Genomic DNA, 20844 nt, shown 5'->3' on the forward strand with positions numbered 1-20844 from the left:
CATTACAGTGTTTACAATAACTTTTGTTAACTCTACAATACATAAATCCACTTTACCAGCTAAATTACTTAGACAGAAATGCCATAGAAATATACAGAGCTACCGCACAAATGGAAGTTCAAAGACAATATTTTAAAAATGGTGAATAAGGTCAGTACTGTACCCACATAGATCCCAAACCCACTGCCCACTCTCCACCTAGTACCTACATGTGTACTACCTAGGGCCCATGCAGTCAGCCTATATGGGGCTGATTATGTTTGCTCATGTCTTACCCAGAATGCTTATGTCTTACCCAAGAGGGTCCCCTATTTGGATGACCAGACATGGCACTACCTGGGGACACATTCAGCACATGATTTCTAAATTGCCTAAAATAACCAGGTGTTGGTTGATTTCACTTTGCTGATTGATTATTGTACGACATCAAAGTACCGCAAGAGCTATGCAGAGCAGAGCAGATGCTCCATCCTTTCGAATCATTCTCGCTGTAACGAAGTGAACGAGACGAGAGGCGAGCGGATCCATATGCAAGCTTTTATTTAAAACGCGAGACAAAGACATGGTCGTACAGGCTGGGTCGAGACGGGAGCAGACAGGAATATCAAAGGCAGTGGGAGAGAGTAATCCAAAAAACGTGAGCAATAGTCCAAAAGGCAGGCGGCTAGACAGTCCAAACGAGAAACCAGGCGAGAGAACAAAACCAGGAACGAGGAAACTAGGAAACGCTAATAAGAACAACAACAGGAAAATACAACCAACCGTGAAGTGCACTAAAAAGGAGCGGGGTTTTTATAGGGCGCCTGATTGGTCACGGGGACTGACGCAATAAGAGCGGTGGAGGATGGGAGATGCAGTCCGAGACGTATAGTGACAGTCAGAGTGCGTAAGTGATGCGAGAGTGACATCTGGTGGTTGGTGGACAGCGGGACACAGACCAGATTCGTGACATAGCCCCCCCCCAAGGAGCGGCTTCCAGACGCTCTAAGGGAACAACAGTCCAGGGGTGCGGTGGGGTGGGAGCGAGACAGGGCGAGGGTTGGAGGGCCAGGTCCATGTGGAGGACCCAGTGATTGAGGCAGGGCCGACAGAGCAGGTACCCTCCAGGGCGGAGCCGGAGGCGGAGCAGGAGCCCTCCAGGGCAGAGCCGGAGACGCCGGGGCCCTCCAGGGCGGAGCAGGAGGCGCCGGAGTCCTCCAGGACGGAGCCGGAGGCGGATCAGGAGGCGCAGGAGCCCTCCAGGGTGGAGCCGGAGGCGGGACAAGCGACACAAGAGCCCTCCAGGGCGGAGCCGGAGGCAGAGCCAGGGCGAAACAGGAGGCGGAGCAGGAGGTGCCGCAGCCCTCCGGGGCGGAACAGGAGGCGGAGCGGCCCTCCGGGGCGGAACAGGAGGTGGAACAGGAGGTGGAGCAGGAGGCGGAGCAGCCCTCTTGGGTGAAACAGGAATCTGGGTCACGGTCTGGGACCTGGGGAAAGCAGGGACAGTGGAGGCAGACAGAATAGGGGGAGAAGGTGCAGCAGCCCTCCTGGGCGGAACAGGAGGCGGAGCAGGTGCCGCAGCCCTCCGGGCGGAACAGGAGGCGCGCAGCAGCCCTCCGGGCGGAACAGGAGGCGCAGCAGCCCTCCGGGGGCGGAACAGGAGGCAGCAGCCCTCCGGGGCGGAACAGGAGCGCAGCAGCCCTCCGGGCGGACAGGAGGCGCAGCAGCCCTCCGGGGCGGAACTGGAACCTGCGTCATGGTCTGGAACCTGGGGAGAACAGGGACAGAGGAGGTAGACAGAATAGGGGGAGAAGCAGAGAGCTTGTAAGGGGACGCCACCTCCAAGGGAGGATCCACAGCCGAAGCTGACACCTCAGGAGGTATTGGCGCGGCTTCTCCGACCGAGGGGAGCTCTGGAACAGGCCAGTGACCAGACGGGAGTTCTGGAGCAGGCTTGTGACCAGACGTGACCTCTGGAGCAGACTTGAGACCAGACGGAAGCTCTAGAGCAGGCTTGTGAGCTGACGTGGCCTCAGGAGCTGACTTGAGACCAGACGGGACCTCTGGAGCAGACTCGAGACCAGACGGGACCTCTGGAGCAGACTCGAGACCAGACGGGGGCTCTGGAGCAGACTTGAGATCAGGCGTGACCTCAGGAGCACAGTGTGCAGCCCACACACACCAAATGGCAACCGCCATAAAGGGAAGAGCAGTGGCGGGTGAAAGGACCTCTTTGATGATGGATCTTGGCGATGTTGGTGCCGCTGAGATGTTCACTGCCCTCACTGACCCCTGTGGTGGGTCCAGCATACTGACCATCATAGTAGGCTGTGAACTTGGGATATCAGACGAGGCATGGCACTGCTCTGGAAGGTCAGACGAGACGTGACTTGGCTCTGGACGAATAGACGAGACCTGACGAGGCACTGGGAGGTCTGATGAAACATGGAGAGGCTCTGGACCGTCAGGCGGGACGTGACTTGACTCAGAGCGGTCAGACGAGACATGGCGAGGTTCTAGACAGATAGACGAGATGTGACGGGGCTCTGGAGGGTCAGACGAGGCGTGACTTGACTCTGAGCGGTCAGACGAGGTGTGACTTGACTCTGAGCGGTCGGACGAGGCGTGACTTGAGTCTGGGCGGTCGGACGAGACGTGACTTGAGTCTGGGCGGTCGGACGAGACGTGACTTGAGTCTGGAACAGCAGCAATAACTTCATTTGGCACATGAATATCAGCTGTGGTTTGACTTAGTTTGTGGAGATTGGCCGTGACTTCACTTGATTCGTGAAGCTCAGTAGTCAGCTGACTTGACTCTTGGAGATCAGCGGTGACTTGACTTGGCTCATGGAGATCAGCGGTGTCTTGAACTGGCTTGTGAAGAGCAATGACTTTACTTGACTCAGTAACCACGGCCCTGACGTTGCCTGACGCAGGAACGATCGCCTTGACGTTGCTGGATTTGGAAGCTTGACTGGACTTGGAAACTTGACTGGACTTGGAAGCTACAGCCGTAGCCTCACTTGACTCTGGAGCAGCGGCTGAAGCTTGACTTGGCTCTGGAACGACAGCAGCAGCTTGGCCTGGTTCATGGAGATCCGTTGTAACGGGACTTGGCTCCTGAACAACATGGCTTGACTCAGGAACAACAGCTGTAACGTGACTTGACTCGTGGGGAACAGCTGTGACCTGGCTTGACTCGAGGGGCACAGCCGTGACCTGGCTTGACTCTGTGTCTTGACTTGATTCGGGGTAGCCGCTGTGGCATTAAGGAGCACCATTTTAGCCGCCCTTACAGTCACTAGAGGAGTGTCCAGCACGTGGGCCATCATGATAGGCTGTGATCTTGAAATGTCGAATGAGACCTGGCGAGGCTCGGGGCCTTCAGGCAGGACGTAACTCGACTCAGGGACCAGGACTGTGACTTTGCTTGACTCAGGAACCACTTCAGGAAGTGCGGCCATGAGGGGTGTAGAACCAGGAGCAGAAAACATGACGTGAACAGGCTGTGGCTTGACGGAGATGTCCTGAGCAGGCTGTGGTTTGGCTGACGTGGCGTTAGCGGGCGCTGGCTTGACAGACGTGGCGTTAGCGGGCGCTGGCTTAGCGGCCATCCTTGCGACAGACTCTGGCGTGGCAGCCATCTTGTGCAGTGGCTCTGGCGGGGCAGCCATCTTGTGCAGTGGCTCAGGAAAGATGGCTGTAACTTGACTTGCCTTAGGAGGAGCAGCTCTGACTTGACTTGATGTAGAAACAGGAGCTGTAATCTTGCTTGACTTGGAGACTTGACTTAACTCGGGAAATGCAGCTGTAAATTGACTTAAATTGGAAACTTGACTTGACTCAGGAAATGTAACTGCAACTTTAAATGGCTCTTGTATGGCGGCTGTGACGTGACAGAGCTCTGTTCTCGCCGCCATCTTGTGTACGGGCTCCGCCGTCGCCGCCCTTGTGTGGACGCGCTCCGACGCGGCCGCCATTTTGTGAACGGGCACCGCTGTCGCCGCTATCGCGTTAACGCGCTCCGTCGCGGCCGCCATCTTGTGCGCGGGCTGTGCTGACGCCGCCATCGCTCGAGCACGCTCGGTTACGGCCGCCATTTCACGAGCGATCCAGGCAGAAAACCTGTTTGTGGCGTCGTGATCCGGCGTTACCGCCAATCTGCGAGAGGGTTGCGCGGCTGATCTGTCTGCGTTGTCGCGTACCTCCTTCGCGACCCCCACAGTACACGACGAGCCCACACACAAAAACGCAAAGTTCATAAAAGCCACTAGCGAAGAGCGCGGACCCTCGCGTCTCAGCCTCGCTCTTAGTGGCTCATTGACGCCATCAGCAAACAGTTCAATAATAATGCAGTCCGGGAGGGTAGAGTAGTTAGTAATGGCCAAAAACTCACGGATGTATTGTTCGAGTGTACGTTGTCCTTGCTTGATCCTTGCTAAGATCAGGTCTGTGTCCATGTCGAAAGATTGTCCGGGTGAAAAGCTGCTGGATCCTGTAGTGACGGTTGGTTCTGTAACGAAGTGAACGAGACGAGAGGCGAGCGGATCCATATGCAAGCTTTTATTTAAAACGCGAGACAAAGACATGGTCGTACAGGCTGGGTCGAGACGGGAGCAGACAGGAATATCAAAGGCAGTGGGAGAGAGTAATCCAAAAAACGTGAGCAATAGTCCAAAAGGCAGGCGGCTAGACAGTCCAAACGAGAAACCAGGCGAGAGAACAAAACCAGGAACGAGGAAACTAGGAAACGCTAATAAGAACAACAACAGGAAAATACAACCAACCGTGAAGTGCACTAAAAAGGAGCGGGGTTTTTATAGGGCGCCTGATTGGTCACGGGGACTGACGCAATAAGAGCGGTGGAGGATGGGAGATGCAGTCCGAGACGTATAGTGACAGTCAGAGTGCGTAAGTGATGCGAGAGTGACATCTGGTGGTTGGTGGACAGCGGGACACAGACCAGATTCGTGACACTCGCGGTACTTTGTTGTCATGCAATGATCCATTGCCGCAGCACAAGCAACCAACCTGGTTAATTTAAGCAATATAGAAATCCTGTGCAGAATATGTCCCCAGAAAGCGGCACGTTTGGTCACCCTACCACATATTAGTGATGGGAAGATCACTACCCCATATGTATTTCCCCATTCACAACCCATACAGTGATTACCCATGTGGGTACTACCTTGAGCCCATGTAGCCAACCTATAAAGGACTGATTGTGTATGCCCATGTCTGACCCATATAGTTTGGCAAGAGGGCCCTACACGTCTTTCACTGTTCAGAACCCATACAAAGATTACTTATGTGGGTACTACCTTGGGCCCATGTAGGCAGCCCATATGGGATTGATTGTGTTTGCCCATGTTTTACCCATATGGTTTGAGCAAGAGCGCCCCATATGTGTTTCCCCGTTCAGAACCCATATAGAGGTAGCCTTTGTGGGTACTACCTTGGGCCCATGTAGGCAGCCTATATGAGACTAATTGTGTTTGCCCATGTTTTACCCATATGGTTTGAGCAAGAGGGCCCCATATGTGTTTCCCCGTTCAGAACCCATATAGAGGTAGCCTTTGTGGGTACTACCTTGGGCCCATGCAGGCAGCCTATATGGGACTGATTGTGTTTGCCCATGTTTTACCCATATGGTTTGACCAAGAGGGCCCCATATGTGTTTCCCCGTTCAGAACCCATATAGAGGTAGCCTTTGTGGGTCCTACCTTGGGCCCATGTAGGCAGCCTATATGAGACTGATTGTGTTTGCTTATTTTTTACCCATATGGTTTGACCAAGAGGGCCCCATATGTGTTTCCCCATTCAGAACCCATATAGAGGTAGCCTTTGTGGGTACCGCCTTGGGCCAGTGTAAGTAGCCTATTGGGACTGATTGTGTTTGCCCATATTTGACCCATATGGTTTGACCAAGAGGGCCCCATATGTGTTTCCCCATTCTGAGCCCATATAGAGGTGGCCTATGTGGGCACTACCTTGGGCCAGTGTAGGCAGCCTATATGGGATTAATTGTGTTTGCCCATGTCTAACCCATTTGTTAAACCCATATGGGCCCCATTTGTGTTGCCCATTTCGAGCCCAAGCACTCATTTCCCATTTGTGACCCAACTAGGTCCCACATAGGGAGCCCATCTGTTTTTGCCCATGTGGGACCTACTTAGCTGACCCAAGTGGGCCCCAGATAAGATGCCTATTTTGGGACCATGCCCACTTGGTACCCATGTAGACCCAGCAGAAACCATGTGGGGCCCACATATACATGTTGGCTGGGGTGTGTACCCTTCGAGTGTGCATGAGCACCCAGTCTCTGTAGGAGAGCACGCGAGTCCTGAATGGTTAAACACTGGAAGGAATTAAAAAGAGATGCAATTTATAAAGCGACGACGAAGCACGGATTCTATTGTGCAAGTAACAATTCCTGTGTCAACTGTGCAGCTTGCTTATAGTCGCAATGTGGTGATAGGAAGCCATTTGTCATTCACTCGTGCTATTTGTGAAATTACGTCTCACATACCGTTTTCAAACTACTTTTAATAAGCTATTTAAGCCTCATCTTCAGCATTATAATTGTTTTAATAGCGCCGAACAGAGACTGAGAGGGTGCCGCTGCATGTCGTCCCAAACGTCATCAGCTTTAGATCGGGTTCTGAGATCGGCCTTTTGAGAGACCGCCGATCAAACATCCCAAAGCGATTATCGGCCGATAATGATCGGTAGCCGATCAATTGGAGCACCTTTAGTGTGATCTATATATGCATTTATACGTATGTATGCATGCATGTGTGTGCGTGTATATATATATATATATACATATATGTATTCGAACCGTCATGGTACGGTCATCTCGGTTCGATGCATGAGGCCTTACAACGAATACAGGCAATTCACGCGCAATCCAGAAGGGGGCGCCCGCAGTAATGCAACTCTGTTTGATAACTGCCAGTAACAGCGAATGCCAGGAGTTGTGCATTTGAAAACAAAGCCCACAGTGATCATGTGCTGATTCTGAATGTGTCTCTCACTGACAAAAGTGTATAACGTTACTTTAAAGGCATGCGCACTCAACTGTCTGCAAAATTGAGCTTTGTGCTCTTGTATCCTACCTCTCTCATTCGGCACAAATCCAAATATTCTGTAATATTTCCATATTTGCGATGCATCCAAATGATAAACTATTATTTATTATATAAATTATAGACTTTGTGCTTCAGTCGCGTTCTATCTGTGACACAGTGAGGCGGATGGGCTGATGTTTGGTTCACTGTGTTTTAAGTACCAACTGCACTGTCAAGTTAGCAATGCTAGAAGCCTGGAACTGATATGTGTTTGTGTGCACCGGCGCGATTACTTCAACTTTCCTCATACCAGCAAAATCAACTTAAACAAAACACAAATAGAATGTCACTTTCTGCCATTTGAGTTTCCTTTCTGTCACAAAACTGAACTGAAACTCAAATAGCAAATATCCTATGTTACGTGTGGCACAGTTGTTTTTCCCCTTGTCTATCAGTTCATTAAATTAAATAATTTGTACTACTGTCTGTTTGAAATAAATGAAAAGAAACCTAGCATAGTAGATTTGTTTTTTGTTTTTTTCTGTATCGAACCGTGACCCTCGAACCGAGATACATACCGAACCGTGACATCTGTGTACTGTTACACCCCCAATATATATATATATAGAGAGAGAGAGAAGAGATATGAAGGAAGTGGTCATTTCTGCTGTTTCAGATGTTGTTCTTCGTGTACCAGTGCATTTATGATGCTGAAGCTTTTACAGATCATAACATTAATCCACACGTCTTTAATCTACATGTTCTATCTATATTCAAGCACACTCAACAAAATCTTCCTTTTCTTTATATAAAAACCCTTAATACACCAAAGAGAGCTTTAATGATTAATTACGGCCATTTATCTATCACTCAATAGCTCATGTGCAGTGTGTGAACGTGTGAAGCTAATGATGAGACATACAGTGTGTGAAGTTTATTGCCATAGCAATGAGCAGAGCAAGACAACCGCTGGAATTCAGCATCAGATGGCCCGTTTTCTTCCGTTCATCACTCACCTTATGCAATATAACAGGAAAAATCCTGCTCTCAGTCAATCAAACCTGTCAATCCTGGGCTGTAATGAGCCCTGAGCAGGTCATTAGCTCAGATTAATAGCAATTAGACTTAGGATAATACGATCAGAAGGGTGAAGATCTTGTGGCCAAACTGAATTCATATTTTAAAATAATTCTACTTTAGTACAGTAGATGAAGGCAGATGCAGTGGTTAGTTAGTATGTGTTTCAAGCAGGCATAATGAAGGCCTCATTAGTGTAATGTCACTGAAAAATCTTCTAGTAAAGTGTGAAAGTTCATTAAAAGAAGTTATTTTCCCAGCTGTTAGCTAGATGTCTTTTCTGTAGCATAAGAGACTGAGAAGAGTGTATACTGTTCATACATCTATAAATCAATCATATTCGACAACTGCAGCAAAATTCAGGAAATTAAAAAAACAACAAAAAAAAAACACTACAGTCAAGCAAAAGCAAAACATGGGTTTGACATTTTATAGGGCTATGAATGCAGCCGGCAAACTCAGTGTGAATATCATAACATGGTATATAATTGATTGATTTCTCATTATCACTGAAATCTAGGAAACATTCCTGCCTTTATTCACTATTTGGTATAGTATGAACAAAATCGCATTTAATTCCACTTCTGAAGAAAGTATAGGGTTGCTGTTGTCAAAAAATAAATAAATAAATAAATAAATAAATAAAATAATACAAAATAAATATATAGATAAATAAATTAAAAGTAAATGAAACTGATTATATGCCGAATAAGCATATTAGCATATTAGCATATTAGAAAGAGGCTGTGAACACAACATTTTAAGGATGCCATGTCAGTTGAAATACTAATAGTTTATATTAACAATTTGAAGTAGTCTTTATTTTTTGTTTTCTATTTTTTTTATTTAAATTCTTGTTAAAAAAATTTTGTTAGTCATTTTTTTAAATGAATTTTTAAGATACGTCCATTCATTTTTATTTTAGTTTTAGCTATTTTAGTACATTATATTAAAAACATTAATATGAAATGAAAGCAGACATGTTTTTTATTTCAGTTCATGCTTTTTTTTACTTAAAGTATCATTTATATGTATTTATTTAGTTAGTTTTCGATTTACTCTAACTCAACTTATTTTATAACATTTATGACATTTCAAATGATCTGTCCCTCTGAACAGGATTCTTATGAAGAGGGGTGGATATAATCTCAAATTCATGCTCTTAATAATGAGTGACCAGACCAAATACCTGTTATGTTGTCTGATCTGTTCTTTTTTTTTTTTTTTGGTTGCTGCAATCATTTTTCATCATAAATATGGTTTCAACTTTAGAAAAGCATTTTTAAAAACATGTACACTCACATAAAGCCTTAAGGTCACATGACCACATAACGAATATCACTTCATCTCTATAATCTCTCATTATTGGACACTTTCACTTGGATCAAATTAATTTCTGACAGTGCATTGTTATAATGCCAATGGTAATTAAATGTTTTGCTTTTAAACAATGCAACATTCATGTTGTTTGCAATTTCTACGAGTCCAAAACCACCAGAATGACTAAAATACTGCACCTTTAAACAAGTGTTCACAACCAGCTCACTCAATGTCTACTTCTGCTCTGAAATCATCCTGTTTGAAAATAGCAATGAGAAACAAAAATGCACTGAGATGAGAGATGTGATGATACTGCCAAACTATCTGGACTGTATATTAGTCTTTAATAGGACACATATGAGTCTGCAAACACACACAGCCGACTTCACTGCACATGAAGACTTTATACTGTGCTTAGTGTCAAGATGCTTCGAAGGCTTCTCAGTCTGTTACTTTACTGTCAAAACATTGAAATTGATGCTGATAAAAAAAGCAGTATACAACAAAAATCATTGTGGGGGCCTTCAGAAGGCTGGCATTAGGAAAATAAATAAATAAATGCAGACTAGTCATACCATGAATGCTAATAAATGACCTCACAATCTCATCCTGCTTTACTGATGATTCCCAAACATTTAATTACTGCATCTCAGAACAAAGATTCAGTCAGTCAGCTGTGAAGAAACACTAAACTAAGCTAAAAACTAAACTCATACAAAACGTTACGATTTTTTTTTTTTTTTTTTCAGTGGAACATAAAAGAAGATAGTTTGAAGAACATTGGAAGGCGAAGAGTTTTTAGTAAACACTGATTTCAGTGTGAATAAATGATGACCGAATTACTAATTTTATGTAACTTGTCCATGAAACTATGTCAATTAATTATTTCTCTAATTAAAACACTGATTAAATATTAGCAATCTAATTGTTTCCATAATCACTGTTGCCTGTTTGACTTTTTTTTTTTTTTTTGGTTAATGGACTAAGATGTTTTAGTAAATGTAGACAATATTTCTTTCACCCTCCCATCTTTCCTCTGTAGTATCCTCTTTTTCCCCACCCACCTCATTTCTGGATGTGAATATAGCAACGGACACTTTATGCTCCACTTCCAACTTTTTGTCTAGACAATATCTGTCCTCTCTCCTTCAGGCCAGTGTGTGCTAGTCCTTCTAACACCTGGTTATCCGATGTTCTTCTTTAACTTCAGTCCTAACAGGGCAGTAGAGAGAAAATTGCACAAATCAAAAGACCCATCGGACCTGAGTACGTATTATTCTTTGCTGTAATCTTTCTTGGTTGAAGTCCATATTGCTAATTCTTCATATTTCCACAACAGGATCAACAACGCTTCAGACACACGTAATCTTTTCAAAACATTAAATTCTCTCCTCTTTCCCCCTCCACCACCCCCACCACGTCTTCAACAGCTGATGATTTTGCTAAATACTTCACAGACGAAACTAAAGTCATCAGCAGTCGGTTCTCCTCAAACCAACCTCATCCACTGCTAAAACTCTCCCCTTACTGAGGCAGAAATATCTAAACTTATCGTCTCCAGCTATTCTGCAACCTGCCCTCTAGACACAATCTCCTTATATCTTCTTCAAGCAATCTCACCTATACTATTAACATCACTTTTAACATCACATCATCTACACATTTCTTCTCACAGGCATTTTCCCAAATAACCCCAATTCTTAAAAAACCCACATCAAACACTTCACTTGTAGATAGTTATAGACCTGTTTTTCTCCTTCCATTCATAGCGTAAACACTAGAACAAGTTGTTTTCAACAAGGTATCATTGTTTATTTCACAAAATAACCAACTGGACATTAACCAATCAGGTTTCAGAAACTGTTGGTTGGTCACTGAAGCCCTGTGGATTGCAAAATCTAATTCCAAATCATCAGTTCTCATTCTGCTGGATCTCTCTGCCAACTTTGATACTGTGAATTATCAGATTCTTCTGTCCACCCTCCCGTCATCACTGGTAGGTCTTTCAGGATTGCCTGGGGAGAGGAGATATCCAAAGCACATCAGCTGGTCACAGGGGTTCCTCAGGGATTCGTTTTTGAGCTCCTCCTCATCTCCATGTACGCTAGATCACTGGGACCCATCATACAAGCACATAGTTTCTCCTACCATTGGTATGCTGATGACACACAGCTCTATCTTTCATTTCAATGAGATAATCCAACAGTAGCTGTACCGATCTTAGGCTGCCTGGCGGACATCTCACTTCTCGTCTTCTCTCTCACTTTGACTCTACACCATCCAGCTAGATTCCTAAACAATAACCCCATCAAGTTCAGTCAAAAATCCTGGAGTAGTCTGTGATGACCAGCTGAACTTCAAGGACCACATTGGAAAGATAGCTCAATCATGCAGGTTTGCATTTCACAACATCAAAGAGGTTCTTCCTAATGAAGCTGCACAAGGTCTTGTCCAGGCCCTTGTCATTTTTAGGCTGCACTCCTGCAACGCTCTTCTGGGTGAACTTACATTATGCACAGTCAAAATCTCTACAAATGATGTAGAATGGAGCAGCATGACCGGTATGAAATGGTGAATCCCTGAGAATTTTCAAGTGACAACTGAATCCTAATTTAACCCTTAAGCATCCTTTGGAACAAATTAGGGCATTTTTTTTTTTTTAAATAGATTTCTTAATCTGAGCAGTACAAGACTTGGCTACTTTTCCAAAGTTTGCCACCTGCACACACACACACAAAGACTCAATTTGAAAAAGTGATTGAAAAAAAAAAATCCTTAAAAAATTGTCTGAAACTTTGTACTATGAGCACTTCCTGTGTTTTTTCCCTATTAATGATGAGTCACCTCTTGTATTCCTCAAATGTAGGTCACATTGGATAAAAGCATCTGCTAAATTAATAAATGTACATGTATTACCATATATTATTATACTGGTGCAAAATAAAATAAAAATTATTAATAATTAATTCTTGTGTACAAACAATGTGGAAGACATGCCATAATTATTTTGAAGAGCACTGAGTATTTTGAAGAACATTTTGAATAGCGGTTATTCAAGTAATGGTGTCTCCTCTAACTGAAAAGTTTATTAATAAAAGATACAAAAACATACATATATAGGGCTTTGGTGACCATATCAAATTACATCTACAAAAATGATTTTATATACACAGAATGCCTATTAAATGCAAGTGTCTACTTTTATTTTTTAAATAATTTTCAATCATACTAAATGTAATTAAGATTTAAGTGATTAAAAACTTGCTTGAAAAAAAAAAAAATGGGTAAAACTTAGTGTTTTGAAATATTGTGGAAAAGATGAGTAAAGACAAAAAAATGACATTTAATGAGCATTTAAGGGTCGAAATGTGGTCCTTAAATAGTGTCTTTTAATGTCATTAATGAATCTTGGTCTAACTATGTCTGACAAGGATTTTTTTTCCCCTTCCTTTTTTTGGTATATATAATCTGTTGATACACCGTGCATCTGTAAATCATGTTAAAAGTGTATGATAGCCATTCATTAATTTCAGAAAAAAATAAAAAAATAAAAAAATAAATAAATAAACAAACAAACAAACAAACAAACAAACAAACAAACAGGAAAATGTAAAGAAAATGAATAGTTTTTTGATTACCACTTATTATTTACTTAAAATTAAGGGAATATATCAATAATAATAATAATAATAATAATAAATAAAAAAAATAAAAATCACACGCACAATTGACAAACATAAACTTTCGTAATTCCTTTTTTAAATGTATTTGAAAGTTCACTGTCTGTACCCAAGTGAACTGTCCAATGGCACCAGCCCAACTCTAAGAAATGATTAGGATTTTTTTTTTTTTATTGAGTTTTAAATTTCTAATTATTTATTAAACAGAAAATGATTTGTTTACATTTATAGACCATTTCGTCAGATGTAAACATACTGGTCCTGATACTCTTCCTGTTTCTTTTTTTTTAACTTTACACAAACATCACAAAAAAATACAACCAACATAACATTTGACTGGATGAAAATGTTACATTAGCACCTTTAAGATGTATTTGTATATGTGAAATAAAATAAAAAATAAAAAACAAATAAACAGGAAGTGCTTCTAGACCAGTGTTGTTTACATCTAGCGAAATGGTCTATTAGCACTTTAGATTAATTCCTTCATGTTAATGTTTAAGTGGTGCTCTCAGTCTTAAGCTTTAAGTTTCCTCTCTAAACATCAGCACCGTCACAATGTGATCACTAACAGCACCCATCAGTGACCTCTGACCCCTGGACACATCACACACACAGCACAATAGTGCCTGAATAGAAGATAAGGCTGGCAAAGAGGAACACCAGAGGATGGAAGGTCTGTTTCTCTCCAATGACAGGAGGAAGACAGGATTTAAGAGAAGAGCACAGCTTATTAGTCACACTGCAAGACAGGAAGTCTCAACTGGAACCACCCTTCCTTCCTGCCCAGAGCTGGGATCAGAGGCAGTGGGTCACATGACGAGCACACACACACACACTTCTGGTTTATTATCTTTGTGCGGACTCTCCATAGGCGCAATGGTTTGTATACTGTCCACACTGTATTTTCTATCCCCTTACTCTAACCCTACCCCTAAACCTAACCCTTACAGAAAACTTTCTGCATTTTTAATTTCTCAAAAAAATCTCATTCTGTATGATTTATAAGCTTTTGTACCCATGGGGACCTCAAGCCAGTCCCCACAATGTCAAAAATTTCAGGTTTTACTATCCTTGTGGGGACATTTGGTCCCCACAATGTAGCAAAAACAAGTACACACACACACACGTTCTGGTATTGTGAAATGCAAATCACAGATCATGCTTTGATAGAGAAACCATTCAGCTCAGGGAAGAAAAAAAAAAAAAAAAAAAAAACTGGCAAAGACTGATAACAAAGAAAAAGCCTTTGACAAACCATTCCAGTGAAATGACACTGCAAGCAGCGACAGAACAACTAGTGCAATCTTACAATCAACTATAGATTCATATGATTGTGCACAATGTTGCAAGAAATGCACTTCCTCCTTTCTGGAACAACAGGAAACTGGCTCTCACATAATCTCCAAACTGCCAGTATAAACATGCAACCTCTGAGCATCTATTCCTTTATTACTGTTAACATTAAAATGAGGCATATTAAAGTGATAAAATAATAACGGTTACTGTAACTCCGACCCACTTTATATATGTTTTTGTACTCAACCTCCATGAAGTCACACTGTAACTTACACATTCACAAAAACTGCAGCAGCAGTAAAACGACTCAATTTTCTGTTTCGCCTTGTGTAATACTAGAAATGTTGCAACAAAGTCTCTATGGAGAGTTCACTGTCAAACCCCATTCCATGTGATAATCAAATTTGAAGAAAACAAGAAAAACCAGGAAAAGTCAGTCAGGCGTTGTGCATACGGTGTGAAGGAAGCATCAGAAACACACACAGCACAGATGTAATCAGAGTTCACACCTCGCGTGTTTTCCAGCTCCTGTTTTGATAACCATTCAAGCAGTGGCTGAAGGTCAAGAGAGCAAGATTCTCCACCATTGACATGGATGTGGTGAACCACAAGGTGTGGCTGCCTGAGCCTCAGAAACAAACAGAATACAAGAACACCACTTCCTCTATAAAGACGGGCACATTTTATGTTCCAACACAGCTGAAAACTTCATTTTTTTTTTTTTTTTTTTTTTAAACATAAGGGTAACAAAGAAATCAAACTTCTGTCATCATTTAAATACTGTAATGTTGTTCTAGACCTGTATGACTGGCTTTATTCTGCATAACACAAGAGAGTTTGTTCATTCAATAGAAGTTAACATGGGTTATGAATAACAACTTCTGTATTCTGTAAAACAGTTGCTTCCAGTTCAATTCTTTGTGGTTTGTTAAATATAGAGCTGTTACTCAAGATGCCATCAAAGGAGACACCAAAGATCGTAACTGATGTTCATCACATATGTAGAGTGATATTTAATTTATCTAACTGATATCTTTATTTTATTTCATTTCATTTTATTTCAAGCTAACCTTTAGATTTAAAAAATAAAAATAAAAAATAAAAAATAACTATAGGTAGGTTAGCTGATAGTCCACAGATATTAGTTCATACTGCTATTAACACTGTCTCTGACAAGTGGATGTAATGATATGTAATGTTTTCTGGTTTGTTCATGCGAAACATTTTTTGTGTTCCACGTAAGAAAGTCAGGTCATACAATTCTAGAACGACATGAAGGAGAGTAAACAATGACAAACTCATCACTGAAACATCTGTGGAAACCACTCCCACTGAATTAAAAAAAAAATAAATAAATAAAAAAAGTGACACTTTCATCTCACATGTCACATCTGATTTTTTTTTTCTCAGAATTGCAAGTTTGCATCTCGAAATTCTGATTTTATAACACAATTCCGACTTCATATCCAACAACTCTGAGTTCTTTTTCACAAATGTGAGTTTATATGTCATAATTCTAAGTAAATAAGTCAGAATTGTGAGATAAAAAGTTTTGGTGACTTTTTTTTTTTTTAGTGGCAGAAATGGGCTTCCATAAGTATCAGTTTTCAAACTTCAATGAATTTCAATAATATGCAAAAGACATTGTAAAAAACAAAAAACAAAAAAAAAAAAACACACACACAACAACATCAACAACAACAACAACAACAACACGTCTGGTTTCAGAGACCACAGGTATAAAATGTAAATAAAATGCAAGACATTTTGAATGTCATTGAAAGTTGTGCTAGGGACTGAACTGATGCCAAGCAATGAAGTTACACTTTATTTTGACAGTCCGCTTTAGACTTTAACTATAAGTAACTTTGTAACTACATGTCAACTAGCAGTCATTAGAGTATTAGTAGTCAGTCTGCTTAACATCTGCTAACACTTTATTTTGATGGACATTCTACTGACTTCACTTGTCAACTACATGTCAACTAATTCTACTAACCCTAACTGTGTCCTAACTGTCTACTAATACTCTAATGACTCTTAGTTGACATGTAATTACAAAGTTAGTAATAGTTAGTCTAAAATGGACCATCAGAAAGTGCACCCAACAATGCAGCTATACTGGATACAAATAAAAAGTAAAAATGGCATTTCTGAGAAGTTTATCCCTATTTAGTCATAAAAGAGTTCAAGCTTAAATAACACCTGCCTACTGGGGTTTGTCTAGACCAAAGGCACATATTTAGAGTAAAAGAAGGGGAATCATTTATGTGAGATTTATTTGCATCATTGTGGTCTCTGAAGCCTCAAATCAGACCGCGAATCTCAACAAAACTCTAGGTTTAAAAGTTTCTCTCTATGTAGAAATAAAACTTAAAGTTCCAGCCACCCTGAAGTGCAAGACACAGGCCGACGTTCACCACAACAAAACCACATATATGTCCTCACTTTCTCAACTGCTTAACATTTACACAGACAGACTTAAAGAAAATAAACGTTGGTTTCAGAGATACTTTTTCCGAGGAGGATCTGGACGTGAACTTTCGACAGGCAGTTTACAAAAGCGCTGTTGCATAAGCACACTCGTTTTGATGAAGCAAAGCGACTGCCGAGAACTTGACTGAAAAAATGCAACAGGAAAAAGAGACACGCATCTCTCTATTATCTGTCACCTACTTTCCTGGCAGCAGCTGAACAGAAACAAGGACTCGTGCTACATGAAAACTTCCTTATTCACCGAAACCTGCATAACAATGCTGATGAATAACACTGACAATGTTGTTCATGCTTGAATGGAATCTGTCGACTTCCCACATGTTTTCAGAGGAAATTTGATTGAATTTAACATTGTAAAATGTGTTAAACCATGTTTAACTTCAACAATACTAAGGAAATCAACAAATTAGCAAACACAACAAACACAGTGAATGGACAGGCGTTTGGAGTCATACGGTCTCGTGTGCAGTGGGATTTGGGCATGTCATGGCATGCCAGAGCTCAGTTTCTGCTCATGCCTGCTCGCCATGTCACATGACCTACAGCCTCAGGCCAGCGTGGCCTCACTTCCTGAGACTCAACGCACCACATGCTCCATTCATCTCATACCTGAAGTTCCTGATGCACAGGGCCTTTGTCTAGAGAAACAATGACTGACAAGATAAAATGCCAGCAATGCTGTACTTTACACAATTGGGTTACTGTGCCATAGTACAGTGTTCCGCAAAACGTTTCACAAAGGTCTCACTGATGAATATCTTGAAGATACTGAGGTATAAGCAGGAGCTAGTATAAATAATTGGAAATGTAATTAAACTCCCAAATATTATTTGTGTTACCTTAATACATGACCTTTTCATTTCAAAAAACAACTGAGTAAAAAAAAATAATAATAATAAAATGAATTTCTATTTAACTTTGTTCATTTGGAAATTGTAGCACAAACATAAATAATATTAATATAACATATTTTTTCTTTATTTTATGCCACAACTCTTTAATAAAACCGGTTAAATAAAAAAAAAATTCAGTGTCTCAGACTGTGGGACTCTACTGTCTAAAATCACTGTACAACCCGGTGAACAACAGCAGAAGCAGATGGAAATTTTGTATGTATTTGTGTGTTTATGTGTAAAAGCAGCGGCAGATCACTGTCCATCTGAACTCCTGTAAAAAGCCCCATCTCCACTAAAACCCACACCCAAGAGAAAGCAAAACTAACCCATGCACAGATAACCAGCAAGTCTTCCATTTTCAGTTTGTGTCTCTGTCCCTTTTGTCATTGTTAAGGAAAGCATTTGGCTTCTCTCAATTCAAAATGCAAAATTAATAACAATCATCACAAAGCCTGTACAGCTGTGGTATATTCAATGATCAACATCTAACGGAGGAATTCTCAGACCGCAGTATTGATAGGCTTTCCTACACTAACGTAACAGCACACGGGGAAGCTACAGAGAGTCTGTACAGCGTTTGAAGCTAAGCAGCTGTGTGTCAGCAGCTGACAGAGCGGCGGGTGAGAGTAGAGGAAGCGCTAGGTTTGGACAGGCCTCCATAGAGTTGATGCTCAGACAAGCCCGGACGGCACGGCGGCAAGAATGACAACAATGACTGGAATCTGAGGGTTTTCCCAGAACGAGCTGTGGCTGCGCCTTCACAGTTCTCATCCCGCGTCTCCAATCATCGCGAGACTCTGACCAAACCACACCTTAGCATGAATTATTTACCGGTCTGTTTTCATCTCTGGATGAAACCCAAGCCACATTATTTAACAGATGAGTGTGTATAACACAGTTATACAGCAAAACGGGTTTAGCTTATTAATGCATTAGGAAACATGTCATGTGACTTGTATTACACTATCAATGAAGCTACTGTCATGAGACCAATGACTGTTTTTTTTTTTTTTTTAAGCACCATACCAGCTACCACAGCTATATTCATGTCGAGAAACTGGGGAAAACGAAAACAAAAAAAATATGATCTATATCAATACAAAAAAAAAAAAAAAAAAACAACAAAAAAAAAAAAAACACTATAAATCTGGTCTCCCTTCTTTAAAAATATTTTCACAAGAATTAACGGAAAAGTTCTTAAGGGAAGTCCATCAAAATATGCTTTACAGATACTGGACAATCTAAAACTAACTAAGAAACACAAAAAAAAAGGAAAAAAGTTCAAAATATCAGTTACCTGAAATAAAATTACATATTAAAAACTTATTTCAACACTTTTTTCTATATCAACCTTTCTCATTTTTATTCAGTTTAACTTAATGTGTTGAAGTAACTGATAATAAATAAATAAATAAATAAAACTATTATTATTAATAATAATAATAATAATAATAATAATAATAATAATAATAATAACAACAACAACAACAACAACAACAACAACAACAACAACAACAACAATAATAGAATGGCAAAAACTAAATTACTAAAACTTTAAAATTTAAATGGAAAACAAAATATTGATAAAAACTAAAGGATACTAAAATCAGGGGCATAAAGGACAATATTCACCCATTAATAAAACTTTTGACTTAATAAAATCAATAACAAAGTATTTAAAGAAACAGTTCACCCAAAAATGAAAATTCTGTCACCAACAGTTGGCCAGTCCTTATTGACTTCCATAGTATTTTCCCATACTATCAATGGCTCAATGGAAATCAATGGCTACCAGCAACAGTTTGGTTCCCAAAATCCCTCAAAATATATTTTTATGTTTTCATACAGGTTTGGAACAACTTGACAGTGAGTAAATGATAGAATTTTTATTTTTGGGTGAGCTATCGCTTTAAGGTGGCGAATGGGCACAAGAAATCCTCAAAATCAGAGCTAGATAATAAGAATGCTGCGGGAAAGAGACAGGCACAAACACCACCCACATGCACTCAAGCTGTGCTGCAACGCTTCCTCTAACGCTCACAAGAAGGTCTCGCAACAGAGGCCTGGCAGAGCAGAGTCACAGGCTAAAAGCACAATCACTACAGCACTTTAACCCAGATCACACGCAAACACATATCTGAAACATGACAAAAAGAAGGCCGTAATGCTGATCAACAGGCAAACAAGTTGCAAAGTGTAAAATGTGCATGTTAGTTATATGAGCATCTTTCTCTAAGTGTACTGCATAGCAAGGACCGATAAAGAATCAACAGAAGCACTACAATCTCAATGGCCTAATCAGGGTCATATGCAGGATCTTAATCCCCTTAAAACATACAGTCCTCACACCACCAGACCTCCGGCTACTGTCATCATGGCAACAAGATCACATGACACTGACACCAGAAGACCTGTGACTGCAAAGTCACCAGCACCGACTGGCCACAAATCAGCTGACGAACACTTCCTGTTAGTCAAAGAAAGCAAAAAAAAAAAAAACACAACAAGACATCACATGGTGGCAAACTGTTGAGGAAGTGAAACTTTCACAATCGAAAGATGCTGAAAAGAAAGAAAAGGGAGAAAATGCTCTACTTCCCTTTTGAAAGCACCTTTAAAAATGTTGACAATGCATCATCAATAAAGTTTTTAAAGTCAGGACTGTCTACTGAAATGAAATGGAAAGTTCACACAAAAATGATCATTCTGTCGTCAATTACTTACCCTCATGTTGTTCCAAATTTGTATAAATTTCCTTCTGTTGAACACAATAGAAGATATTTTAAATATCTTGACTTCCATAGTACAAAAATATTGGAAGTCAATGGTCACCAGCAACTCTTTGGTTACACACATTCTTTAAAATATCTTTTTTTGTGTGTTTAACAGAAGGAAGAATCACATACAGGTTTGGAACTACATGAGGGTGAGAAAATAATGACCACTTTCAATTTTTGGCTGAACTATCCCATTAAAAATGTCACACATTCGGTTATCAATGATAAAGTTAGGACTGTGTATGGACAT

The 20844-nt window shown here is 41.2% G+C and overlaps 1 protein-coding gene across 1 annotated transcript; it reads right to left on the reverse strand.

Moving 5' to 3' along the window:
• Positions 1–2984: 2984 nt before the first annotated feature.
• Positions 2985–18859, reverse strand: LOC127180557 (mucin-1). The gene is made up of 3 exons (XM_051134685.1): positions 5703–18859; positions 3199–5568; positions 2985–3099 (listed from the first exon to the last, which is right to left on the reverse strand). Exons 2-3 carry the CDS (start codon positions 4566–4568, stop codon positions 2985–2987), a joined length of 1485 nt encoding a protein of 494 aa, XP_050990642.1. The 5' UTR covers positions 4569–5568; positions 5703–18859.
• Positions 18860–20844: the final 1985 nt, after the last annotated feature.

Source organism: Labeo rohita, chromosome 18, assembly GCF_022985175.1.
Source record: "Labeo rohita strain BAU-BD-2019 chromosome 18, IGBB_LRoh.1.0, whole genome shotgun sequence".
In the NCBI taxonomy this organism is placed as follows: domain Eukaryota; kingdom Metazoa; phylum Chordata; class Actinopteri; order Cypriniformes; family Cyprinidae; genus Labeo; species Labeo rohita.